The following is a 21,408-nucleotide window of genomic DNA, read 5'->3' as shown; positions in this document are numbered from 1 at the left end:
CTTCCATCTGATAATGCCTCAGACCTCAGGAAGGAATTTTGCATTTGGGGGGGCCCAAATTGCCTATTTTCCCCAATAAAATTTTCTGGGTCTTTTACATTCACATCCCAAATCTTCCACCCACTCGAATTTCCAGCAGCCTCGCGGTGATGCTCAGTGTGTCATCCTGCCCTTAGCAAAGAGAACTCATCCTGTTTCCCTGCCCACCTGACAGTTAATCACCCACTTGCTGTTGATGTTTCACTCAGGAAGCTCCTGGGGATGAAGTGTCTCTCTTAGCAGACCCCAGTTCCACGCTTCTACTGCTTCAGCTGGGAAAGGATTTTCCACTTTGCATTTCCATCACCATAAGGAAATAGTCTTATACGTGGAGGTAGCTGGATCTTCCTCCTGTTTTAGTCATGTGTAGGGAGTGGCTGATTTCCTATATCCTTCTTTCCATAACTGATACACCACAAACCCCCTGCAGCAAATGGAACAGAAAGAGCTTTTTCACCTGATTATATTTCAGTCTAGAGAAGGGATGCTGTCATGGCATATGGGATTGTGCTATGCAGGATATCATTGTCTTGTGAGGTCAGGGAGCATCCCAAGCATTCTGCCAGTGCACAGGGTGGCTGTTGGGGTCCTGCCCTCTGACCCCAGTGCTGCTGTGGCCGTGCTGATTTCTGCCCACACAGCACTGGGAGAGCTGCTGCCTGGGCTGGGAGGATGTGAGGAGGGGATGGGGTCGGTGTGGCAGAGACTCAGGGTCACCTGGAATTTCTCTTGGGTGGCTTTTGATTTAGTCTTGGCGTAAAATGGGACAGCTGATCTGAGAGACAGGTTACATCCTTTCTCTATGGATTCTGCTTTGTTTTTCCACCACGAGCTTGTCTGCATCTACATCTGAGTGCTGGGAATGCTCTGTGCTGACTTGCTTGGGGGCCAGGAGCTCCCCTCCCCCAGAGGTGGTGCCTAGGCTGTGATGAGCAGAAGAGATGCTGGCCTTTTTCTACATGCTGTGTGCCCCTTTCCCCCTTTTTATTTTCCTCCCTTTAAAAAACAAACGCTTTCAGAGCCTCCTGTTGCCCATCACTTTGGGTGTTGTGTCCACCCTGCCCCAGCCAAGCACTGCCCCTGCCCCTCCCCAGGCTGGCTGTGCTACCGGTGCCCTGGAACCCATCCCAGTTTCTGAGACCAGGCTGCTGCCCTGCAGGGTTCAAATACAAATCCACTCTCCCTCATATCCCCAGGGAAGGGGGCCTGCTCGGTGCTAGGGCTTTTCTCACCCCTCCTGCTGCAGAAAGCCAGCAGATCAGAGTGGTAAGGGGTGTGATTACTCTTCTGTTAATCGGGCTGAAAATTAGCTGTGGCATCTCGTTTCTGTTTGTTTTGCTTTGATTGTAATGTCAAAAAGACAGACACATGGTTCGCCAGGGCTATGGAGGCTCCTGTATGAAATGTGGGCTTCAGATGCTCTTGAACAGATGGTTTGAGAAACATCTGAAGGCATCCACGACCACATTTCTTCCTCCTGCATTTTCCTAAGTACAATTGGGTGAAAAGCTAAAAATTAATGAACCAAATGATCACAATAACACATTAATATCAGAGAAAAAGAAACAGAAGGATTCCAGGGAAGTGGGAAGCTAAAACTCAGATTACTTTGTCCAGCATGAGTTCAGTGCTGTAGGTTATGAGAGGAACCTCTTTGGAAGGTTGTTCTCAGCTGTGGTTTGTCCTCGACCCCAGTGAGTTCAGCAGGACCTTGGCCGTGTTCTGGGTGAATGCTGGGCTGGGTCCCTTGTACTGTGTGTGTATATCTGTGTGTATTCTCTCTCTCAGTGTGTGTATATGTCTGTCTGAGATACACACAACCCCAAGATCTCTGTCCAGGGGTGTGATTAAGGCTTCTGTATGCACTGGAGGATGCCTTTGGTTGACTCAGTGGGCCCCTGCTCATCCAGCCAAGGATGTCCGAGGTGTCCCAAACCTCTACTGCCCATGGAAACCAGGGTCAATCATGGAACCCCATGGGCCACATGAGCCTGGGCTGGTGTTTGGCCTTCTAACCAATTTAACTGGTGTCAGAGACTCATGCTGGGACTGACAGTAATCTGGAAATAATCAGTTGCCTTTAGGGGAGCGGATTATTTGCATGGAAGGAACTGCATCTTTCTGGAGGGACTGCAGAGGAGACTGAGAGGACAGAAACCCACCTGTCTCCCTGAGGCTCTGCATGCTCAATATCCCACTCCCACGCCAGCTCCAGGACAGCCCTGGTAGCACCACTGGCCCCTGGGGCTACCTGGGGATGCAGGGTCCCATTGTGGACACCTGAGGAGTCCCCAGGATGCTGAGGGTGGAGTTGGCTGAGCTTGCATGGGATGCTGTGCCCGTGAGCTCCTCTGAGTACCCAACTCAAGTGTTAAAAAAGATTGGGATTTGATGCCCTTCAGCCTTTCCAGTCTGCCCACGAATTTGGCAAGAGCTGCCTGCTGGTGGTTGGTGGCCTGGTGGGGTGATGGGGCCACGTCATTCCCCTTCCACAGGTAGAGGGCTGCTCCATGGCGTGGAGGACCCTGGTGCTGGTGGGGATCTCTGGCAGGGCAGTGCCTGAGCAGCTGTTTGGGATGGAGCTGTGGTGGTGCCTCCTCAAAGTCAGCAACTCCCCCGAAGTGGTAGGGCCTGTCTGAAAATCATTCCCAAAACCAGATGTGTGAACGCAGATGTTGAACTCACTTCCCGTAAGGGACTGCACCACACCCTGTTTTTATCTATTTTTTGGGTTTTTTCAATGCCAGGCTTAATATAATGGTATTTCCCATATGAAAAGTGCAAATAATTTGCAGATGAACTAGCTCTCTTTGTGAATGGGGGATTTTTGGGAAAAAAAAAAGAAGAAATTTGAGCTTTTTGGGTACTATTTGGCAAAACAAAGTTTTGGCTTTCCATGGTTTACCCAATTTGAAAAAACTTACAAATTTTTTATATATTTAGAGGAAGAATGAGTATTTTTTTTGTTTCCAATACTGATGAAAAATCTTCCTGCAGTTAACTGTAGATAAACTGACACCACCAACTCCATGAGCAGAGTGCCTCATGTCTATTAATTAAATTTACTGACCACATTGAAACGAATTTCAGAAATCCTCTTGATTTTCAATTTACCTTTTTTTTTTTTTTTCTCACTGAACACTCAAAGCAGAACAATCCTGTCATGAACCCGGCCCTCAAAACACCTGTCTTTTAAACCTAGAGTCAGTAATCAAAAGTTTCCTGTCTGGCATTTGCTTCCAGGTCTAATTTTTACTCTCCCCTCATTTCCAGTAAGAGCAAACCGTGCAGAGAGTCACTTTGCGGATGCTGCTCAGGAAACTCTAGGTACCACGGGAAATGCGTCGCACGAAACTAATCAAAAGCTGCACGGCTCATTCTCCCTCTACCCTGCTACCACCCGTTCTGATCACTTCTCTGCTTAATAGAGGTACTAGATGAGTAAAAAAAAAAAAAAAAAGGTGGAAGAGCCTCCCCAATGCCCGCCCCAAAATTAGAGCCTTCCCTGGCTGCCAGTTGTGCAGAGCGCACGAAGCAAAGGGATGAGGATGGGGAATTCGGGCTGGGCTAGCCAAGCCAGTGTCTGCTCAGCAAGGGAGGAGGCCAGGAAATGAAGTTTAACAAATAATGGAAAATTAAAAAAAAAAAAAAAAAAGAAAAAAAGCGAAGGCAAAATGGACAATTTTAATTTTTTTTTTTAAAAAGACCCCTTCCTCCCTATCACTCCACCCCTCCTCAAGGTCCAGGGAATCCTTCCAAATTGACTTGCACTATACAAAAATGTCCAGTTAGTAGCATGAGAAATACCAGCTTCCTGCCTCTGCTCAGTCACCATTGCTTTGGCTCTCTGACCGTGACAAATTGACCTTTCCTAGCCTGGTGGCCTTTGGAAGCCACAGCTTGCCTATCTAGCACCTCTACTACGCAGCTAGAGAAGGACTAATCTCAGCCTGTCCCGCCAGGCGTAGGGGACATGGGCTCCCCTGAGCGTTGACATTGGCCTTGTGAATGGTTCTGTTTCCAGACCCCGAGGGGGACAGACAGCTTTAGCTCAGGGCTTTATTACGAGCAGGGTTTGCATCTTCTTCATCCAGCTGACAACTGCGAGGTGTTTTCAGGGACTTCCCAACCAGCATCCCTTAGCGCACCCACGGCCATAGACACAGACACATAGATCTTACCTTACTTGTGCGTAAATCCTTCCACACCTGCACTTGGAAGAGTCTCTGCCCCCACCCCTGCTCCTCAGCAGCAAACATGCACCTTCTTGATCTCCCACTGCCCAGAGTTTGCATGCTGTGAATGCTGGCAGGGGACCCCCGAGCTCCTCGCCCCGCAGCCAGGCAGGTGGACAGCCCAGGAGTGGCAGGGCACTGAGTGATGCCGCATGTTTGTGAACTCGGATTTTTGCATGCTCTCTTTTTGGAGTCCGTTTTAATTCTCAAAATCACCAGTCTCTGTATCCCTCAGAAAGCCAACAAACGACAGCTTTGAAAGTATAAAACTGCAGCTCTAACAGTATATGTATCTCTGATTTTCTTCATTAATTGTTTCAACCTGTATTCTTTTCTTTTCTTGCTATTTTTTGACCTGCTGGCTCTTTTTATTCTGTGTCAGTCTAGAGGGTAGGACTCATGGCTGAGGTTTGCGTGTACCAGGTGCTCAGAAGTAGAGTGGTAAATCCCATCTCTGAATGGGTAACAAAGAGGAATGGGGCATGATTTAGGGTTCATAAAAAAACAGGTTTTCCATGGTAGGAAGTCCTTTACGTCTGGATAAATAGCCTGAACCTCTGAGTCAGCCTCCTGCTACGTATTTAGTGGTGCTATGGCCTTCCTTGAAGGTTAGCCTTGAAAAATGTGGGTAATTATTGGGTGATCATCAGTTCCACAGGCAGCATTTCAAGACAAATGGCAAAGATTTGGTCAATAGTCTAGCTGAAAAAATGTTCCTGACTTTTGTGGTGTTTCCATTTGCCAGGTGAGGTTGTTTTATGTGTGGAGGTGTAGCGTGAGCTGGGACTCCTCCCCAGAGAAAGCCTCCTCTCAGTTGCTTAACACTGAGGTTGTTTTTGGCAGAGATGAAAACGAGCAGTGCTATTTGTAATCTGTCCTCTCATCTGTTCATGTCTAGTTCTGTTCTCTGGAAAATCAGCCACTCTGATCTCAGTGTCTTCCTTGCATGTCTTCCTAGGCATGGATTTTAATTGCTAAAGCCAGTGTAATTTTTTTGTTTTCTACTGAATTCCTTCCCACTGTGGTCCTCATTTCATCTCCCCCGTCTTGAGTTCTGCAAGGGAAAGGGAGGATGAAACAAAGTGTTACCTCACTATCTTCTTAATCTGTTGGAGAGTCTGAAAAGGAGAATGACAGACTGTGGTTCTTCCAGTCAAAAAGGAGCCTTGAACTTTGGAATAGCTACAAGAGCATCTTTGTTACCTGCATCCATCCTGAATGTAGTGTTATGCCCCCTGTGCTTTAGTAAAACTGCGGGTTAACTGTGATGTAAAAATAATTCAGATGTCTTGTTTCTCTGGACCCTTGGGTGTCTGCCAGCAATCCCCACTGCACAAACTCTTGGGGCAGATGCCAGCACTTTGATGCAGCTCAGGCTGAGTGCTAAAAGCCTTCATCTAGGATGCACATAACGAAATAACAGCACACGATGAGGCAATCATGGAAAACTCAATGTAGGTAAATTAATAGGAAACTCCTTAGAAGCTGTGGTTTCTTAATGTACTAAACCAATGATCTTTAGTCAATAAATGCAGTAACACATTCATTTTTAGACAGTAATGTAACTACACCAAGCCAGATTATCAGCTCGATCGTATTCTGCTTTGTAAGAGACTTTCCGGGCACACTCGGGGGTGAGGGCACCTCACAGTGGGAAGAGGTGGCACGCAGAGCAGTGGAGGAAAGGTGTTTGCAGAGCCCTTGACTGGCCTGTGGCTCTGGGTGGAGCAGGTTCCTTAAAGGCTGGTTTGGGAATGATCAGCTAACTCGGAGGTGCAGCCTGGCTGCTTTGCTTTGCTCCCAAAATGCAGAACAGTGAAGCTGGCAAACAGCAGACAGCTGGGAGAGGGGCAGGATGGGGCTGATGTGGTGTCTGACAGCACTCAACATTAGTCTGGGAGAAAAGGCCTGGGAATTAGGAAGAGATGGGTGACTGTAACGGTGTGCTGCAGGACAGCAAAGGTTACACACATGTCTGGCTCCAGTGTCCCTTCACTCATCCAAGGCCCTGTGCTTTTCCATGCCTGTGTGGTGGCTGCAGGGATGGTGCAACTCCAGCCTTTGCCATCACAGCATCAGTGGCTCCCATCCAAGTCTAGCATGGTGGTTGTGGATGAGGAAAAGGAGAGGGATTACTCACCATGACACGATGGCTGATGTTTCATTGCCCTCACACCCAGGTTTCTCTGCTTCTAGAAACTGAATTCTCTGGGCTGAATTCACCTTTTAGCAATGTTTTTTTCTGGAGTCGCTGGAGGCAAACCAGGCTTGAGCTGGGCCCTCTCTTGGTTTCTGTTTTAGTCACAGCAAATTTTGCATACACAGTTTTATTTTCCTTTCCTTCATGTCTCCAGTAATTGGTTTCTGCCTCTTCCTCACACCAGCAGGCAGATTGGAGCCCAGTGACAGTCACAAAGGCCATCATTCACTCCTGGCACTCCTGCCTGGTTTCAATGAGTTGTTCTCATATGCCACAAGCTCAGCACAAACTCTTGATTTAAAAAAACCCCCTCATTTACCAACAGGAGACAACCTTTTTCTCCTGGCCACAGCTTCTCAGAAGCATGAGCTCTGACTCTGGTTGAGTTTGGCTGCAGAGATGGATCTGAGTCTGTGCTAGTGCGACTCATTCTGGCTAGCTGAGAAGAAAATGAAGTAATGGCTCAAGCATAGTTTAAAATCAATGACAAGACTTTACAACTGATACTTTTTATTGATCTAAAATTACTGCTAATGTAATGAGTCCACATTTCTTTTAAAGTGCTGATTTAATACTATAGAGAACTGGAATGAACCCCAAACCAGAGCATTTCAAACAGGAGTTTAAACCCCTGGCATCCTAAGGAGGCTGATGGCAGCTCATTTTGAAGGTCAATACTTGCACATTTCTCTGCTGAGTGCTTGGCAGTTGGACTTAACCAAAATACAAAGCCCACTAAAGCAGTGAACATCATCCAATTTCTCCAGCATGAACTCTTATTTTTTGACTGGCAACAAAGAAACATCAGCTCAGTTTCTATCCTTTGTTAAATTCAAGCCAAAACCTGAACATTTATAAACCTTCCCCACAGTCAGCCTGGAAAGGTAATTTTTTGCTATCAAATCTGTTTTCATAGATGTCTCTTGGAGTGGTTACGAGGACCTAGAATTAAATCACACCCTATGAGGCTGTTGTGGTGTCCCCTAACCTGTGCCTCTGGTTGCAAAGCCACAGTTCCCTTTCCCTTCCTTCCCCTGGCACGAGCAGAGCTCCCACCCTGTGCTCGTGCCACTGTCATGACTGTGAGTGTCCATCTGTCCCTGCTGTCCTCACCTACATGTCACCAACACTCCCCACTCAACTGAGGCTCATTTACCATCGTGGAGTGACATCCAAACATCACCTCTCTGAGACACTCTGAGTCCCTCTGCATGACTTTCTGGTTGAGTGAGAACATGATCTTGGATTAGCTGACAACATATATCCCTATGTATGTCTGTATTTCTTTGAGATTTTTTTCCTACCAGCTCCTGCAGACCCCAACAGCATCCTCCTCCTCCCTCAAGCAGGGATTGTACTTGCATGTGATTCCAGGTGTCGTTTCCAATGAGGGAATTGCATGGAAGAAGGAAAAATTCAGTTAATTGTTCATGGTGTCTCGTGTCGTCTATGTTAAAACAAAGAAGTTACATCAAGTGTTGGGTTTTTTTCCTTAGTGATTACTTTGGGAGAAAACCCACCCAGATCTTAATTGGTCATCAGATTTCTATGAGATTTTTTAATGTATTGCTCCTCATGCTCTCAGGCTTGAAACTCTTTGCTCGAATCCCTCACCAAGTTCAACCCTTTCTTTTTTGCTGTTTGTGATTCCTGCAAACATTTGTAGCACATTTGTTGTGGGAATGGAGAAAGGGCTCCAAGGAAAAGGCCCTGCCATACTCAGTATGCTCAGTGAGCATACTCACCATGCTGGGATTGGTGATGGGAGAAACTCAGCAGAGGATAAGGCACAAAGAGATCACTTTGAATCCTGAAAATTGCTGTGTTGCTAAAGCAATTTTTAAAAAGTTACTTTTTAAAAAGGTAATTCAAAGTAATAGTACTACTGAAACACAGAGGATTCAAGAAATATTCTGTAAAATCAACAAAAATAAAGAAAAATGATCCGGTTGGCCTATTTAGAATCAAATGATGAAATTTCAATCTGGTTTCTAATCCAAGAAACTCAGAGTGAGAATTTCTTTTAAACCTTTGGCTCATTATGTATGATGGTTTTGGTAGCACTAGTAATGAAGGCTTACATCCAGAAAGGTGTTTAGGTACACGCTTGTTCCCAGATTCCTGTGTGGATTTGTACCTCTGACCTGGATTTCAGCTCTGCTGATCAATGGCTTTCAGACAGACCCTGCAGATCGTCAACACGTTGGAAATTCAATCCACAGCACTTACCTGAATTAAAATTCATCACTAATTGGAATAATTCTGCCTTTTTAAATTGGGTCACGAGCAAATTTTATTTTCTCTCCAATCCCATCTTTCAATGTGAAATTGCTGCTGAGCTTGTGGCCACAGCCAACCCTTCCCTGCAGCCCAGGGGATTGCACACAACTCCGCAAAACGCTGCCTAAGCACCTTTCTCTCCCTGTAAGTGTTTGTTGTCTCACAATGTAAAGTGACTTTGTAAAAATAGCACCTTCTTACTCGACAAATCTGCTCCCTGAGTGTCCTCGAGTCACATCTTCTTTCACTGGCCAGAGCTGGTGTCTGCTCCTGTCAGCAGGGAACAGCCGGCGGCTGGGAAAAGGGAGCAGCGCTTTGCTTTGCTTCAAAACCAGCAGCCAAGTTCTGACTGAAGGACCTCGTGCCAGTTTTGAAGGCAAAGAGGGGCCGTGTGGCTCTGACTTTTAAGTTGGCATTGCTGAAAGACACACCAAAGGAAAAAAAAAAAAAGAAAAGCAGGTCTTTGGTTGGTGATGTGGAAATTAAAATTTCTGAAATGTTCTTCCCGCAAATTGCGGCAGAGAGTTGGCAGCAGAATGATAAGTGGCTGCTGCAGTGGTACAGAGTGTTGGGAATTAAATCCCCGTCTTCACTCAGTTTTGATATACCTGTACAACCTATATATAAAATATTGGCTATTTGTGCAAGTATCTTGCACTTGTTGTCCAAGCTATAATCAGTGGAGTTTAATCATTGATTGCTATTAAGAAAATATGAAATGATCCAAAACTATTTGCAGTATGCTTTCCCCAATGCTGTCTCTATAAAGTTTGTGGTTTCATAAAGATTCACAAAATTGCTTTGTTCTTAAATTTTCACATGAAAATTCAACATCTTCATTTGGGTAAAAGGCTTTAAATGCAAATTTCAGAATTTGGAAACTAATTAGAGCAGGGTGGTCACTATTTCCCAGTGAGATCACCTCTGTTTCTGGAGAGACCTTCTTTTCCTACCATAATTGCAAGGATTCTAGTAGGAAAAAAGGCATTAAAGTGCCATATTCTGGAGTTTTAACATTTTACTTTCCATGTTTATGACACCCGCAGCAGACCTCCAGGGAGATGGCAGATAGCTTTTAGATGGGATTTTTATAGGATACAAAGGAGTTGCACAGTGTTTGTATTTATGTGTTTCAATATGTAACTGGATAAAGAGGAACTCCTTGGAATATATAGAGGGGGAAGATCACGTTTTAAGAGGGAGGAAATACAGGAGCTGAAGAAAGGGAAAGGACATATCTGAGCACCAGAAGTGAAGTGTTTGCACAAAAGTTTTAAGATAATGGTTTGGGGTTGTTTTTAATTGGTATTTTATTATTAGCCATAGAGTTTTGGAAGGCAGTTGTGAAAGAAAAGCTTCCTAACTCGTGATCGGAGTCGATCAGTGATTTAAGGAATCATAACCTCATTGTTAATGTCATTCTGTCCCGCCAGCCCTGGCATCCCATGAGGGGCCTCTGTTTAAGTCCTCATTATTTTCTCTCTCTTACGAACCATTCCCATTTCACTCATGATGACGGAAACATTTCTACAATGCTTTCTTTAAAACAAAAATAAAAAATATATTGGAGAAAAAAAAAAAAAGAAAAGACAACAGCAAAGCTACATGTCACTGCTGCTTGGAAGTGCTCTTGGTTTCTAATGGCTGGTGGGGAAGGACTGCGTGGTTTCCAGAATGACTCCTCCTGCTGTCTCCTTTTTGTCTTTGTTTCAACGTGTTTCTCTGAACAGTCAGAAGGTCAGTTTGAAAGATCGTGTCTTCTCCAGTCCCCGCGGTGCTGGCACCAAAGGGAAAGGCTCTCCACAGGCTCAGGGCATCAGGAGGTCCCCCAGTGCTGACCAGAGCATCGAGGACAGCCCGAGCAAAGTGCCCAAGAGCTGGAGCTTCGGAGACCGCAGCCGAGCCCGGCAAGCCTTCCGCATCAAGGGAGCGGCGTCGCGGCAGAACTCGGAAGGTGAGGGCTTGGGCTGCTGGACCGCAAACTCCCAGCTGGCCCCAACTCTTCTCTCCTCCCCACCTAAGATGGGCAGAGCTGCCAGCCAAGGTGTTGAAACTCCTTCCCCTCCCAGTGTTTTAGCTTGGAGTAGCCTGAGCAACCTGATCAAGTTGAAGATGTCCCTGCCCGTTGCAGGGGGTTGGGCTAGAGGGTCTTCAAAAGGTCCCTTCCAACCCAAACTTACCAATAATGATTAGAAGAGGCAAGAAAACCCCTTCTATACCCATGATAATGTTTATCTTTCTGTATGTAAGGATGGGGAAAGGAGGAATAGTCAGGCATTGGGACAAGAGGAAATGACCTCAAGGTGTGCTGGGGAGGGTTAGGTTGGATACCAGGAAAATTTTCTTCACTGAAAGGATGGTCAAGCCCTGGAACAGGCTGCATGGGGCAGTGGTGGAGTCACCTTTTTGGAGGCATTTAAAACACATCTAGATATGGCACTTGGGGACATGATTTAGTGGCTGGGCTTGGCCATGCTGGGGGAATGGACGGACTCGATGACCTTAAAAGGCTTTTCCAACCCAAATGATCCTGGGATTCACTGATACAGGGATGGGTGATGCTACAGTTGGCACTGCTGGATGTCACCTAAGCACATCCTGGGAAATGCTCTCATCTGGATGATCAGCAAAGGCTTCTCTGCTGCTTCCCCTGGGGTTGCTGTTTGTGATCTGCCTCATCTTTCCTTGTGCAGCACTGGCACAGGAAACAGTAACGTGTTGTGTTTCTCCTTCCCTGTCCCTAACCCAGAAGCAAGCCTCCCTGGAGAAGACATTCCTGATGAGAACAAAAGCTGCAACTGCGAGTTTGTGACAGAAGATTTGACACCAGGGCTGAAAGTCAGCATCAGGGCAGTATGGTAAGAGAGGGAGGGGGAGAAGCGGTCCAGAAAAATAAATTATAGAGAAAAATGAGAAGTGTAAAGCCCAAGAAGGGCTGGCAAATGCTGACATGTGTGTGCTGCAGGCTGTTTTTCCCCTGGGTGGCCTGCCCTGCTTTACAGACAGTTTTGCCAGGAAGGGCAATTTTTTGCTTAGGGAAGGAATAAATGGAGAAACAGGAAAATCCCCCGCAGGGATGCATCCAAATGACGATTCTCACCAGCTCTGAGATTTAACGCTGACATTTCTAAAAGTGGTGCAGAGAGCACATGCACAGATGACAGTCCAATGGGCATCAGGGACCCCCTGGCGCAGACAGGACTTCAGCCACCAGCCCCCGCAAAATCCCCTTCCTCTCTCCTATTGCTGCATCCTCTCCCAAACCCACAGGGTTGGGATTTATTCCATTTTCCTTCCAGAGCAGCTCCCCACAGTGTTTTTTATCCGCCATTAAGCAGGTCAGGCTGCACCCAGGGACTGTGTGATGATTTTGCTCTCTGTCTCCTGCAGCATCATGAGGTTTCTCGTCTCCAAGCGCAAGTTTAAGGAGAGCCTTCGGCCCTACGACGTGATGGACGTCATCGAGCAGTACTCAGCTGGGCACCTGGACATGCTCTCCAGGATTAAAAACCTTCAGGCCAGGCAAGAGACCCCTCTCTTTGCTTCATTTCCCACTGCTTTTTGTTCACTGTGGAGGTATTGCCAGGAGAGTTTTCCCTCTTCAGCTACAGCTTATTCTTTTCCTTTTCAAGACAAATCCCCAAGGAAGACATCAGTACTTATGGCTGGAACTCACAGGGATAAGCAGGACAGGGACTAGCCTAAAATTCCCTTACTGCCCATCTCAGGACATACAAAAATCATGGCTCATCCTCCTGCTTTGTTTTGGGAGCTATTGGCATTATGGTATGTCCCATAGGAAAGGTGGGTGGGTATCTCCACGGTCCTCCTGGCAGGGTGCAAAGGTTTGGTGCTCCAGTGTTAAGGCTCATGTGGGTCATTTGGTACCTTTCTGGGAGTGAAACAAGACAAAATTTGGTGTCCTGGCTGTGGCCCTGCTGCCATGGACACTGAGAGCAGCGAGGAGGCAGCAGCTCCCTCCCACTGTTGGGATGCTGAGCCACTTCAGGAGGAATCCCTCCTCGGATGGCACAGTCTGCTGAAGATCCATGCAGATGAGAAGTTCTCATCCAAGCCCACCGTCATAGGTGGGGTTTAGCCGAGCTGCATTTCAGCTTCTGTGCTCAGGTTTTAGGGCAAGATGTGTTCATTATAATAGGAGAAGGAATGTGGAAAAGGGAGAAATGGAACCAAGAAGATTCATGGTTTTCATGTTTCTCCTGGAAAAAAAAAAAAACAACCCCAAAACATAGGTTTGATTCCTTGAACAGAGGATAGGAGTTTAATCTTGTAGTCTGACTACTCCTCCCTCAGCCCTGATGGGAAAAGCAGACCCCAAGCCTCCAGCAGCCCTGGTTGTGTTGGCTCAGCAGAAGTAGCTCCAGTTTTGCAGAGCTTGAAGGACACCCAGAACTGTGGCAGGGCTTCGCCATGGGCAATCTCCAGTCAGAAAAATACCCCATTTGCTTTTACACTTGAAGAATGAAATTGCTTCCCTTGATGGCTGTGGCAGCCCAGTTTCCCCTAGAAGCCATTGAGGAAGTTTTTCTTTAATTTCAGACCCACCTAAGCCCCTGGTAGAGTCAGCAAATGTGAAGAAAAAAGAAGTATTTGTGTATGCAAACAGCTGACATGAACCTCAGGAATAAAGTAGGAAAATTGTCTTGGGGAAAAAGAGGAATCTCTGTTTTGCCATGAATCTCTCAGAGACCATTTTAACTCTGCTATTTTTGATGTTCAAGACGCAGAGGTAACTTTCTCAGCCCTGCTGCACACTGTGCTTTTCCCAGAAGGAACATTCTCCCTTGCAATGGAGACCAAAATATCCTGGAGAATTTCCTCTATGTGAGCCTCTCCCTCCTGTTCTGTACAGATTCAGTGATCATAGATCCAAGATGTGTAGCTGAATATAGAGGGGGGAAGAGGAGGGGGAGTGGATTGAGATTTCCTAACTTTAGTAACCTGAAACAAGAGGCCTGGAGGCCGCCTCCTCAGTGGGCAGTGGGCATTGGGGTTGTCATCTCCGCTGGCTCCGGGTGGGATTCCTGAGTCTCCAACACCCTGAGGGCGGTGGCAGATTGCCTCACCACCCCTCCAGGTCTCCCAGTCCTTTAGGGGCATGTGCTGCAAAGACAAACCAGTTTGGTTGTCTGCTTTTTTTGGGGAGGTTGGGGTAAGGAATTGCGGCTTTCAAAGACCAAGCTGGATCCTCCTCTTAGCTGTAGCTCTGGGACTGTGAGGATGAGGTTCTGGGGCTGGACAAGGCTACCACCCATCCTCTCACAGGGAAGCCGGGAGGACCAGGAGCTGCTTCAAAAGCATGAAGCACCTGGATTTGAGATCCAAGACTACCAGGCAGCTTCACTGGTTTCACTATCCCCACTGAGCAGGACGTCAATGATGGTGATGGGAGCAGACCCCTTTGGGGCCACCCTTTGGGCACCAGCAGGTCCCATGGCTGGGCACCTGCCCAGTACAACTGGAAGGGCCCCCTGTGGACAAGGCCATGGCCAATGTTGGACCCTGCACCCATACAGTGGAGCCCAGGGAGGAATTCACGGGACACCTTGGAGAGCAGATATTTTAATGCCCCTTGCCTTCATCAATCAGAGCCCCGTGTTCTGCCTGCCAGCTCAGCTCAGCAGGGCAGGCAGGCTCTGACCTCCCCTAGCCAGGGCTTTGATGGATTAAAGCTGTATCCAAGCACATTTCTGGGGTGTTTACATGCACTTTCCTCTTTAATCAGTAAAGCCTCTGTCACTGTGTCTGCAATGTGCTCTTTTCAGTGTTGTGTTCACATTGTCTCGTGTTCCATCCTGACACCTTGCCAACCATGGATGTCTCCCATTCATTGAGTTATCCAGCCCTGCAGCGTTCCTCGCCGACTCCCAGCAGCTCATGCTTCCCTGAACTAGCTGAGGATGTGTTCTCTAGCACTGGAACTGAAAGGAGGATGAATATATGTTGTTTCATATCCAGCCACCTCAATGGGACATTACCACACATATGCAAATATATTTCAGAGGGTAAAGCATGGTGCCTGTTATGTCTGGGGTGGGGGGAACTCCTAATGATGTTGCAGTGGTGCCTAAATCTCCAAATCTTACCCTGAGGTAGGTAAGACTCTGGTTTTTCACCAACAACCAGGTGGTAGGAGCGAGCCCTCTGTTTCCAGCGGAGTGTATTTTCAAATTCTCTCTCTTTCTCTCCCTGTCGTTCTGTTTGTCAGTTGTTTCCTTCTGCAACTTTTCTCTGACCGACTTTTCTCTACATGTTGCTTCATTATGGATTTTGCTGGTGTCTTTTCTCTTATTTACTTTGCCAGGATAGATATGATTGTGGGCCCCCCACCCCCTTCAACTCCCCGGCATAAGAAGTATCCAACCAAAGGACCCATGTATTCTTCCAAAGAGTCTCCCCAATACTCGCCTAGGTTAGGATTCACCAAAATGCCGCTTTCTCTGGAGTTGTTTTTTTTTCATTTGCTTAATGTCAAACCCCTTTCATGCCAGTTATATGACGGCATTTCTCACTTAGCAGTGCAGCCTGCTGAATCGTGACTCACAAGGGTTTGCTGCTCTGGGTGTGCTCTGATTTGCCTTCAAGCCAGAGGGGAACAAAAAAGGGGATGTTCATTCAGTCATCAATAACCATCAGTTCCTTCAGCGAGCCTATTTCCTGTTTTCAGTCTTCTTCGAGGTGTTAGAAAGCTAAATTGTATCTTTTTAAAAGATCTCATATTTTATCTGGCTGTCTTCAAACATAAAAGGTGGAATATTTACCCACAAAGCCAATATATAGTGAACAATCCACTTCCTAAAGGATGACGCCATCCACACACAAGCAAAGGAGCCTCTGCAGCTCTTTGGACAATGAAATGAAATTATTTCAGTGAGCAAAGTAAGAATGAAGTGTTTTGTAGCTGATGAATGCAGTGGTCTCTGTTTCTTCCTGGTGCCACTCTACTGACCATGGAGGAAAAGATTGTGTTAAAATACTGCAACCGTGGGACTCTTATTCCAAAAAATAATAAATAATCCAGATTTTCCAAGCAAAAGGAGCAGGAGTCAAACCAGCACTCAGTCACACAGCGAGATAGTTCTCATTGAGTTCTCTCCCTAAGTGAAACCATATCTGAAGCTCATGACATGAGGAATATATTCTCACAAAAATTTCCATTTTAGAGTGTTCTGAGGTCTGGACAGCAAGGCCATGAGCTGGGCTTTATTATCTCCTTGCACTAAGACTACTAGAGCCCAAGGCAGGAATAAATATTTGCCAGAAAGTCATTTTCCTTTCAGAAAAAGTGGGTGATTTTTAAATGCAGTAAGCTTAACCTCAAATATTTTTTTCCCTAAATATATTTGCCTCCCTAAGAGCTAATATGTGACAAATCTCTTGATTTTTATTTAAGCTGCTCTGAGTAATCTTCACTAGAGAAATGTAAGTAAAAGGAATATTGAAAGCTTACCTTTCCCCACTCAGCTAGCTCAAATATTTTTAAAAAATGGAATTTTCTAGAAACCCAAAGCTTTAGGCTTGAAAAAACATGCTTTCAGGAAAGTATTGTTTCCCATTCCTCCTCCCTGCCAAAAGAAGTCTTTGAAAATGAAATAACCTTGTTATCTGCAGTAGCATTTATATTTAAAAATACATATTCAAAGGGATTTTGTTGTATTTAACCTTTAATATGATATGTCCAAAAAGCCTTCACTACAAGCAAGATTTTCGTGTGAAAACTTGTGCCTCACACAAAGCAAAGGTGATTGATGGATCTGAGGGGAGGAGGCTTCAAACTGGAATATTTATTTTATTCAGTCCAAGACTATTGCTGTATCAGCTTCATGCTAATGACTTGCCCCTCACTGTTTATCCAGTTTCTAATACTGATTTAAAAGTCTTTACTCATGCCCACAAGGCTCCTGGGATGTTTAGACATTTTTTTTGTAATTTCTGCCTTTTCCAATGATTTTTTTTTTTTATTTCCCCATTTCCTCAAGCTGTGGCTGCAGAAAGCAGCAGGGTACAGAAGGCTGCTGAAATCTCTGTTCCCACCCATGAAAAGGCTTATGCTGCACTTAATTTTTGGCAGTTTTATCCTCCCACAGACACCAGTGGCACTTGTGAGGTGCTCGAGGGGCTGATGGATGGGAATCCGAGCTCTGAGAGCCCCGAGGCCAGATCCCAAAATCCTGGGTCAGGCTCTGCTTCTGCCATGGTCTTTGTCACCCCAACTCCATGTGGGTCTGTGCCGTGGGAATGTGTCCTGTGAGGTCCTCATAAATGGCTCCAGCCTGTCCTTTTCAGTCTGCACCCCCTGTTTTAGCCAAATTCTGCCCAGAGAAACATCATGGGGGGTATGTCCCATGAGCTGTCTTGACCCTACGGATTGCTCAGTTCAGCCAAAATCCTTCTGCAAGCAGCTCCCAGCAAAGTCAGGGCGATCCTGGTAGATGCCCACAGCTGTGGTTTGGCTGATGGTGTTTGCTCCATGCTCTATACACAGAAAATTTGGATAAAATTCCCTTGATCAGCTGATTTAACCTGACTAGAAGTAGGTGCAATTTCAGCTGTAATATTTAGACAACAGTTGTTGATTGAAATTTGTCCAAAGCAAGTTTTATTGCCAAATAAAGGGGTAAGTAGCCAGTCCTGTGACATGGATGAATGGGGTTTGGCTTCAATGCCTGGATTGTTTACAAAAATTTATAAGATATAAAGAAAAAAAAAAGAAAAGACTTGACTATCTATTCCCAAACACTTCATTTTTATCTCATTTGAGCCATTTGACCTTTTGATGTCTGCTTCTGGCCCGAGGGTGACATATTACACCTCTTTGCATGCACTGTTAGCATGAAGCATAATGAAGCATGAGAAAACCTGCACTGTGGCTGATGCAAGAATTTACATTTTTTTTGTGTCATTAGAAAGAAGGAAAGACAGTAAAGTCCACTTTAAAGAGCAATCCCCTCTTCTCTCTCCCTCCCAAACTGAGGCCCAGCAGAGCCGACCAAGGACAGCAGATGGCACAGTTTGTCGTGCATCCTTAGAAATCTCTGAATCCTCTTCTGCCAGGAAAGGAAGAACATGGGGCTGGCTCTTCCACAGCTTCAGCTGAATTCTTTCCTCTGCACATTTGTATTTGGCACAGCAAAAACAAGTGTTGAGAGCACACAAGGCTCTCCATGGGCTCTAGTGTAGAAGTGGGATGGGCACCTCAGAAGATTCTTGGTCCTTTGTCATGCAGTAAGAACATGTTATCCCCTTCTGCTTGCTAAAGTGGAATATGTTCTTTCTTCTTCATCTTCTGAGCTTTGTTGCCAAGTTTGGACAAAATCTCGAAGTCTTGTAATGGCTAAAAGGACCTCCTGCTCTTGGTGGTCCTCAGCTAGGTGCAGGTGGGTTGGGGGCTCACAAGCAATTTCATCTTTTCTCTTGTATCAGATAAGGCACAAATTAAATCTCTGTGCTGTGTTGAGGGTAGGAGCACTCTCCTGTGGTCCAGCTTGTGCCATGGGAAGAAGAGGGGTGGGAGACCTTGAGACTGGTTTCTCCCATAAAGAGAGAAGGACTTGGTTCACCTTCTTCTCCCCACTCTGCACTGAAGCCAGAGGCCCAGAGCTGCCCCCTGCACCATCCTTGGTGCTGCCCTGCCTCCAAGGAGAGATCTGTCTCTGGTCCCTCAGCTGTGGAAGACAACCACCCCAGGGGTCAGGAAGGACTATGTTCAGGTACAGACACAAAGGGAATGAATCAAGCAGGACCTGTGGGCTCTGGTGTCAGTTGTAGAGTGGAAAAGGGCTTCTGGATGCTTTAGGGGTGAGCTCTGTGAAGGGCTTCAGCCCTGCTCCTAAATCCCAGCAGGTCTAAAGGCAAGTTGTGTCGTTGAAGGTGAGCGACACCTTAGTGCTCTTCTTAGTGATCACTCCATCTGTGAAGTCCCAGCTGGCCCCTGAAATGGGCCATGTGAGGTTCACTCAGGACAGCTCTTCTCTTCAGATACGACAGACAGCAGAAGTCCTGCCTTGATTTCTGCAAGGTTAGGATTAGGGTACACAAGACTCTCTCTGTTATTACAATGCAATGTTGGGTTCTCCTCTCTGTGTCACAGTCTGTCCTGCCTCCCTGCTGTACTCCACAGCTGCTGAGGGACATCTCATATCCATTAGTGGACACATTTCAGTGTCAGTGTGGTGCTGGATGGGACAGGAGGACAGAGCACCCTGATTGTTCTTGGCCTTCTGCAATATTCAATAACATTTAGACTTTGGGCCTCTTTAAACTCGTGTTCATTGTTTTACCAGTCTACTTGCTTGTGCATACAGGAGAGGAGTTCATACAGTGGCTGTACCACGCCTTGACTTGTGATTCCCCACCAAGGTAGCCCGAGGTATCCAATTTAACAGCTCTTTGCTTACATGGTAACGACATTGTCCTAGGATTTCTTGTGCTGTATGTCCTGTCAGTAATTGCATCCCTCGTGGGGAGTTCCTGTAAATGTCAGTGATTTCCTTCTCCCATTACAAGAGAGAAATAAGGCATGCATATTCCTCACACTTGTAATTCCAGCACTTGGTGCTCCTTGTACTCCTGTGCTTATATTGCTAAGCAAAGGATCAAACATGGCTTTTTAAGCAGAACAGAATTCTGTCACATCCCTGCCCAAATCAAGTAGCTTCTGGGATCAAAGCTAAACTCTGAAACAATTGTTGGCTTATATTTTCTGTCTTTGGTGTGATGTGCTCATCCACTTCATCTCTTTGAGCCAGATCTGGTGCTGTAAAGTGCTGTTGCTCTAATATAAGCTAAGGGAGCCACGCTGGTCTGTTCCCACTGGTACCTGTCCCTCAGTGTCAACAGCCAACATCCGTATGAAGTCCCTGTCCAATGTGAAGAAAACAGATGGCTCTTGTGTTGGAAATAGCCTCGCATCTCATTCCTTTCCTTGGTTTTTGTTTGTTCATTTTCCCCTGTCTGTCTGTGTTCAGCTCCTTCCTTTTCCTCCTCCTGGTGCATGGACCCATGGCCCACACGGCAGAACTGCGTAAGAAGCATTTTGAGTTTTCGCTCAAGATACCTCAAGTTGGTTTCAGTCAGATTAATTAACCCTTCTTTCCCCCTGCCACCCTTATGTTTGGTGCATTATGCAAGAGTAAACTTTGCCCAGCACAGAATTAGTCTATAAACCTGGCTGCCATTAAGAAGTTATTCCAAAAACGAGTTTCTCCCCGGACTTTGGAGGGATCAGCAAGCTCCAGTGTTTACCGAAATTTATATTTGATGCCTCTAATAAAATTGAGTTCCAGCATCCAGACTGGTTCTGCCCTCCTCCTTCCTCTGCATATGGAGCTGTTAATCAACACAGGTGTTTCCATACTGGGAATAAGGAAGTGCAAATGTGACATGTGTAAAGAAGTCAGTACCAAATTATGTTCCTGGTAACCTTTCCCGGCTGATTTGGCTGGAACCTCCTCTGCTGCTCCCAGCTGGGAGCCCTGCTAATAAAAAACATCTAACAGTACAAGTGCGAACTGCATTGAGATGAAAACAGTTTGGAAGTGTTTGGTGAGTTCTGGCCAAATTCAGCCTTGATGTAATTCCACTAAAACATCACTGCACCTGTTTGTCTGGATCTTAGGACAAGCAGCACATTTTCATGGACATGAGAATTACACATGGGCATTTGCATTGAGGAGAGGAAACTGCTGCAAAGACTGAAAAAGAGCCCATTGATACTTGCTAGGCAGAAAACTTGATCTTCCCCCAAAAGAATAATTTCTCAGTGCAAATAAGAAGTTAATCGATTTGGAAGCAAGCCAGTTAAAGAAATTCTTTGCAGTGGGTAAATTTACTGTGCATAATGTGCCAGGTTTTATCTGTATAAACAGAAATGGATAATTTCAAACTCTGCTAATACTGCTCTGAATTTTGCATCTGAATTAACACTTCAGTGCCACTGCGTGTCTGTGAGTAATTTGGAGTGTTAGTTGGGAGAGAGGCTGTTGCTTTGTCCCGTGGAGGCACAACAAGTGGTGCCCTCCTCACCTGCTGCCTCCAACTGACTCCAGGTCCTTTTCCGGGGGCGGGGGGATTTTCTGATCCCGGTAGAGTTGACCAGATCGTTGGGAGAGGATCCTCCATGACCGACAAGGATCGCACCAAAGGGCCCGCAGAAGGGGAGCTGCCTGAAGACCCCAGCATGATGGGCAGGCTTGGAAAAGTGGAAAAACAGGTATCTTGGGTCAGGAAGGGGTTCTTGTCAGAGGGTGTTGCGTGTGTTGTGTTGGTTTTTCCTTGGCTTTTTACCTCAGTGGGACATTACCTTTTAGTTAAAAAGAAACAAGTGAGAGCCCAGAATACTTTGAAAAAGAAGCAATGTGGATGTTATGAAAGGGCACTAAGTGCCTTGGAATCCTAACTGCTGCTTTCAAACCAGGCACTTTGACTCTAGTGAGTTTGTCAAAAGCCTGCATTATTTTTGAAAACAGCGCATTGGTTTCTTTGCCACCACAGTGGACACGTTTCAAATGAGTCCCTGACCCTGGATGCTGGAGCTGCTGGCCTTGCTGAAGATTTATAATCTCCCTAGAGCATAAGGCTCAGAAATCCCCACGGCCTTCTGAGCCCAGACAAGTGCAAAGTGCAGGAAGGAGC

At 46.1% G+C, this 21,408-nt stretch overlaps 1 protein-coding gene across 1 annotated transcript in view; it reads left to right on the top strand.

The window, feature by feature from the left end:
* KCNQ2 (potassium voltage-gated channel subfamily Q member 2) overlaps positions 1 to 21,408 on the top strand; it is a 75,319-nt gene that overhangs the window by 43,097 nt on the left and 10,814 nt on the right. The window contains exons 12-16 of the mRNA XM_066198657.1: positions 3,313 to 3,366; positions 10,521 to 10,708; positions 11,504 to 11,612; positions 12,145 to 12,276; positions 20,863 to 20,986. Coding sequence (XP_066054754.1) covers positions 3,313 to 3,366; positions 10,521 to 10,708; positions 11,504 to 11,612; positions 12,145 to 12,276; positions 20,863 to 20,986 — 607 coding nt within the window. The remainder of the gene's footprint in view (positions 1 to 3,312; positions 3,367 to 10,520; positions 10,709 to 11,503; positions 11,613 to 12,144; positions 12,277 to 20,862; positions 20,987 to 21,408) is intronic.

Source organism: Chamaea fasciata, unplaced genomic scaffold, assembly GCF_029207755.1.
Source record: "Chamaea fasciata isolate MVZ Bird 193981 ecotype frontalis unplaced genomic scaffold, bChaFas1.0.hap1 SCAF_17, whole genome shotgun sequence".
In the NCBI taxonomy this organism is placed as follows: domain Eukaryota; kingdom Metazoa; phylum Chordata; class Aves; order Passeriformes; family Sylviidae; genus Chamaea; species Chamaea fasciata.
Note: the sequence above shows the minus strand (reverse complement) of the source record. Positions and strands in the feature narration are given on the sequence as shown.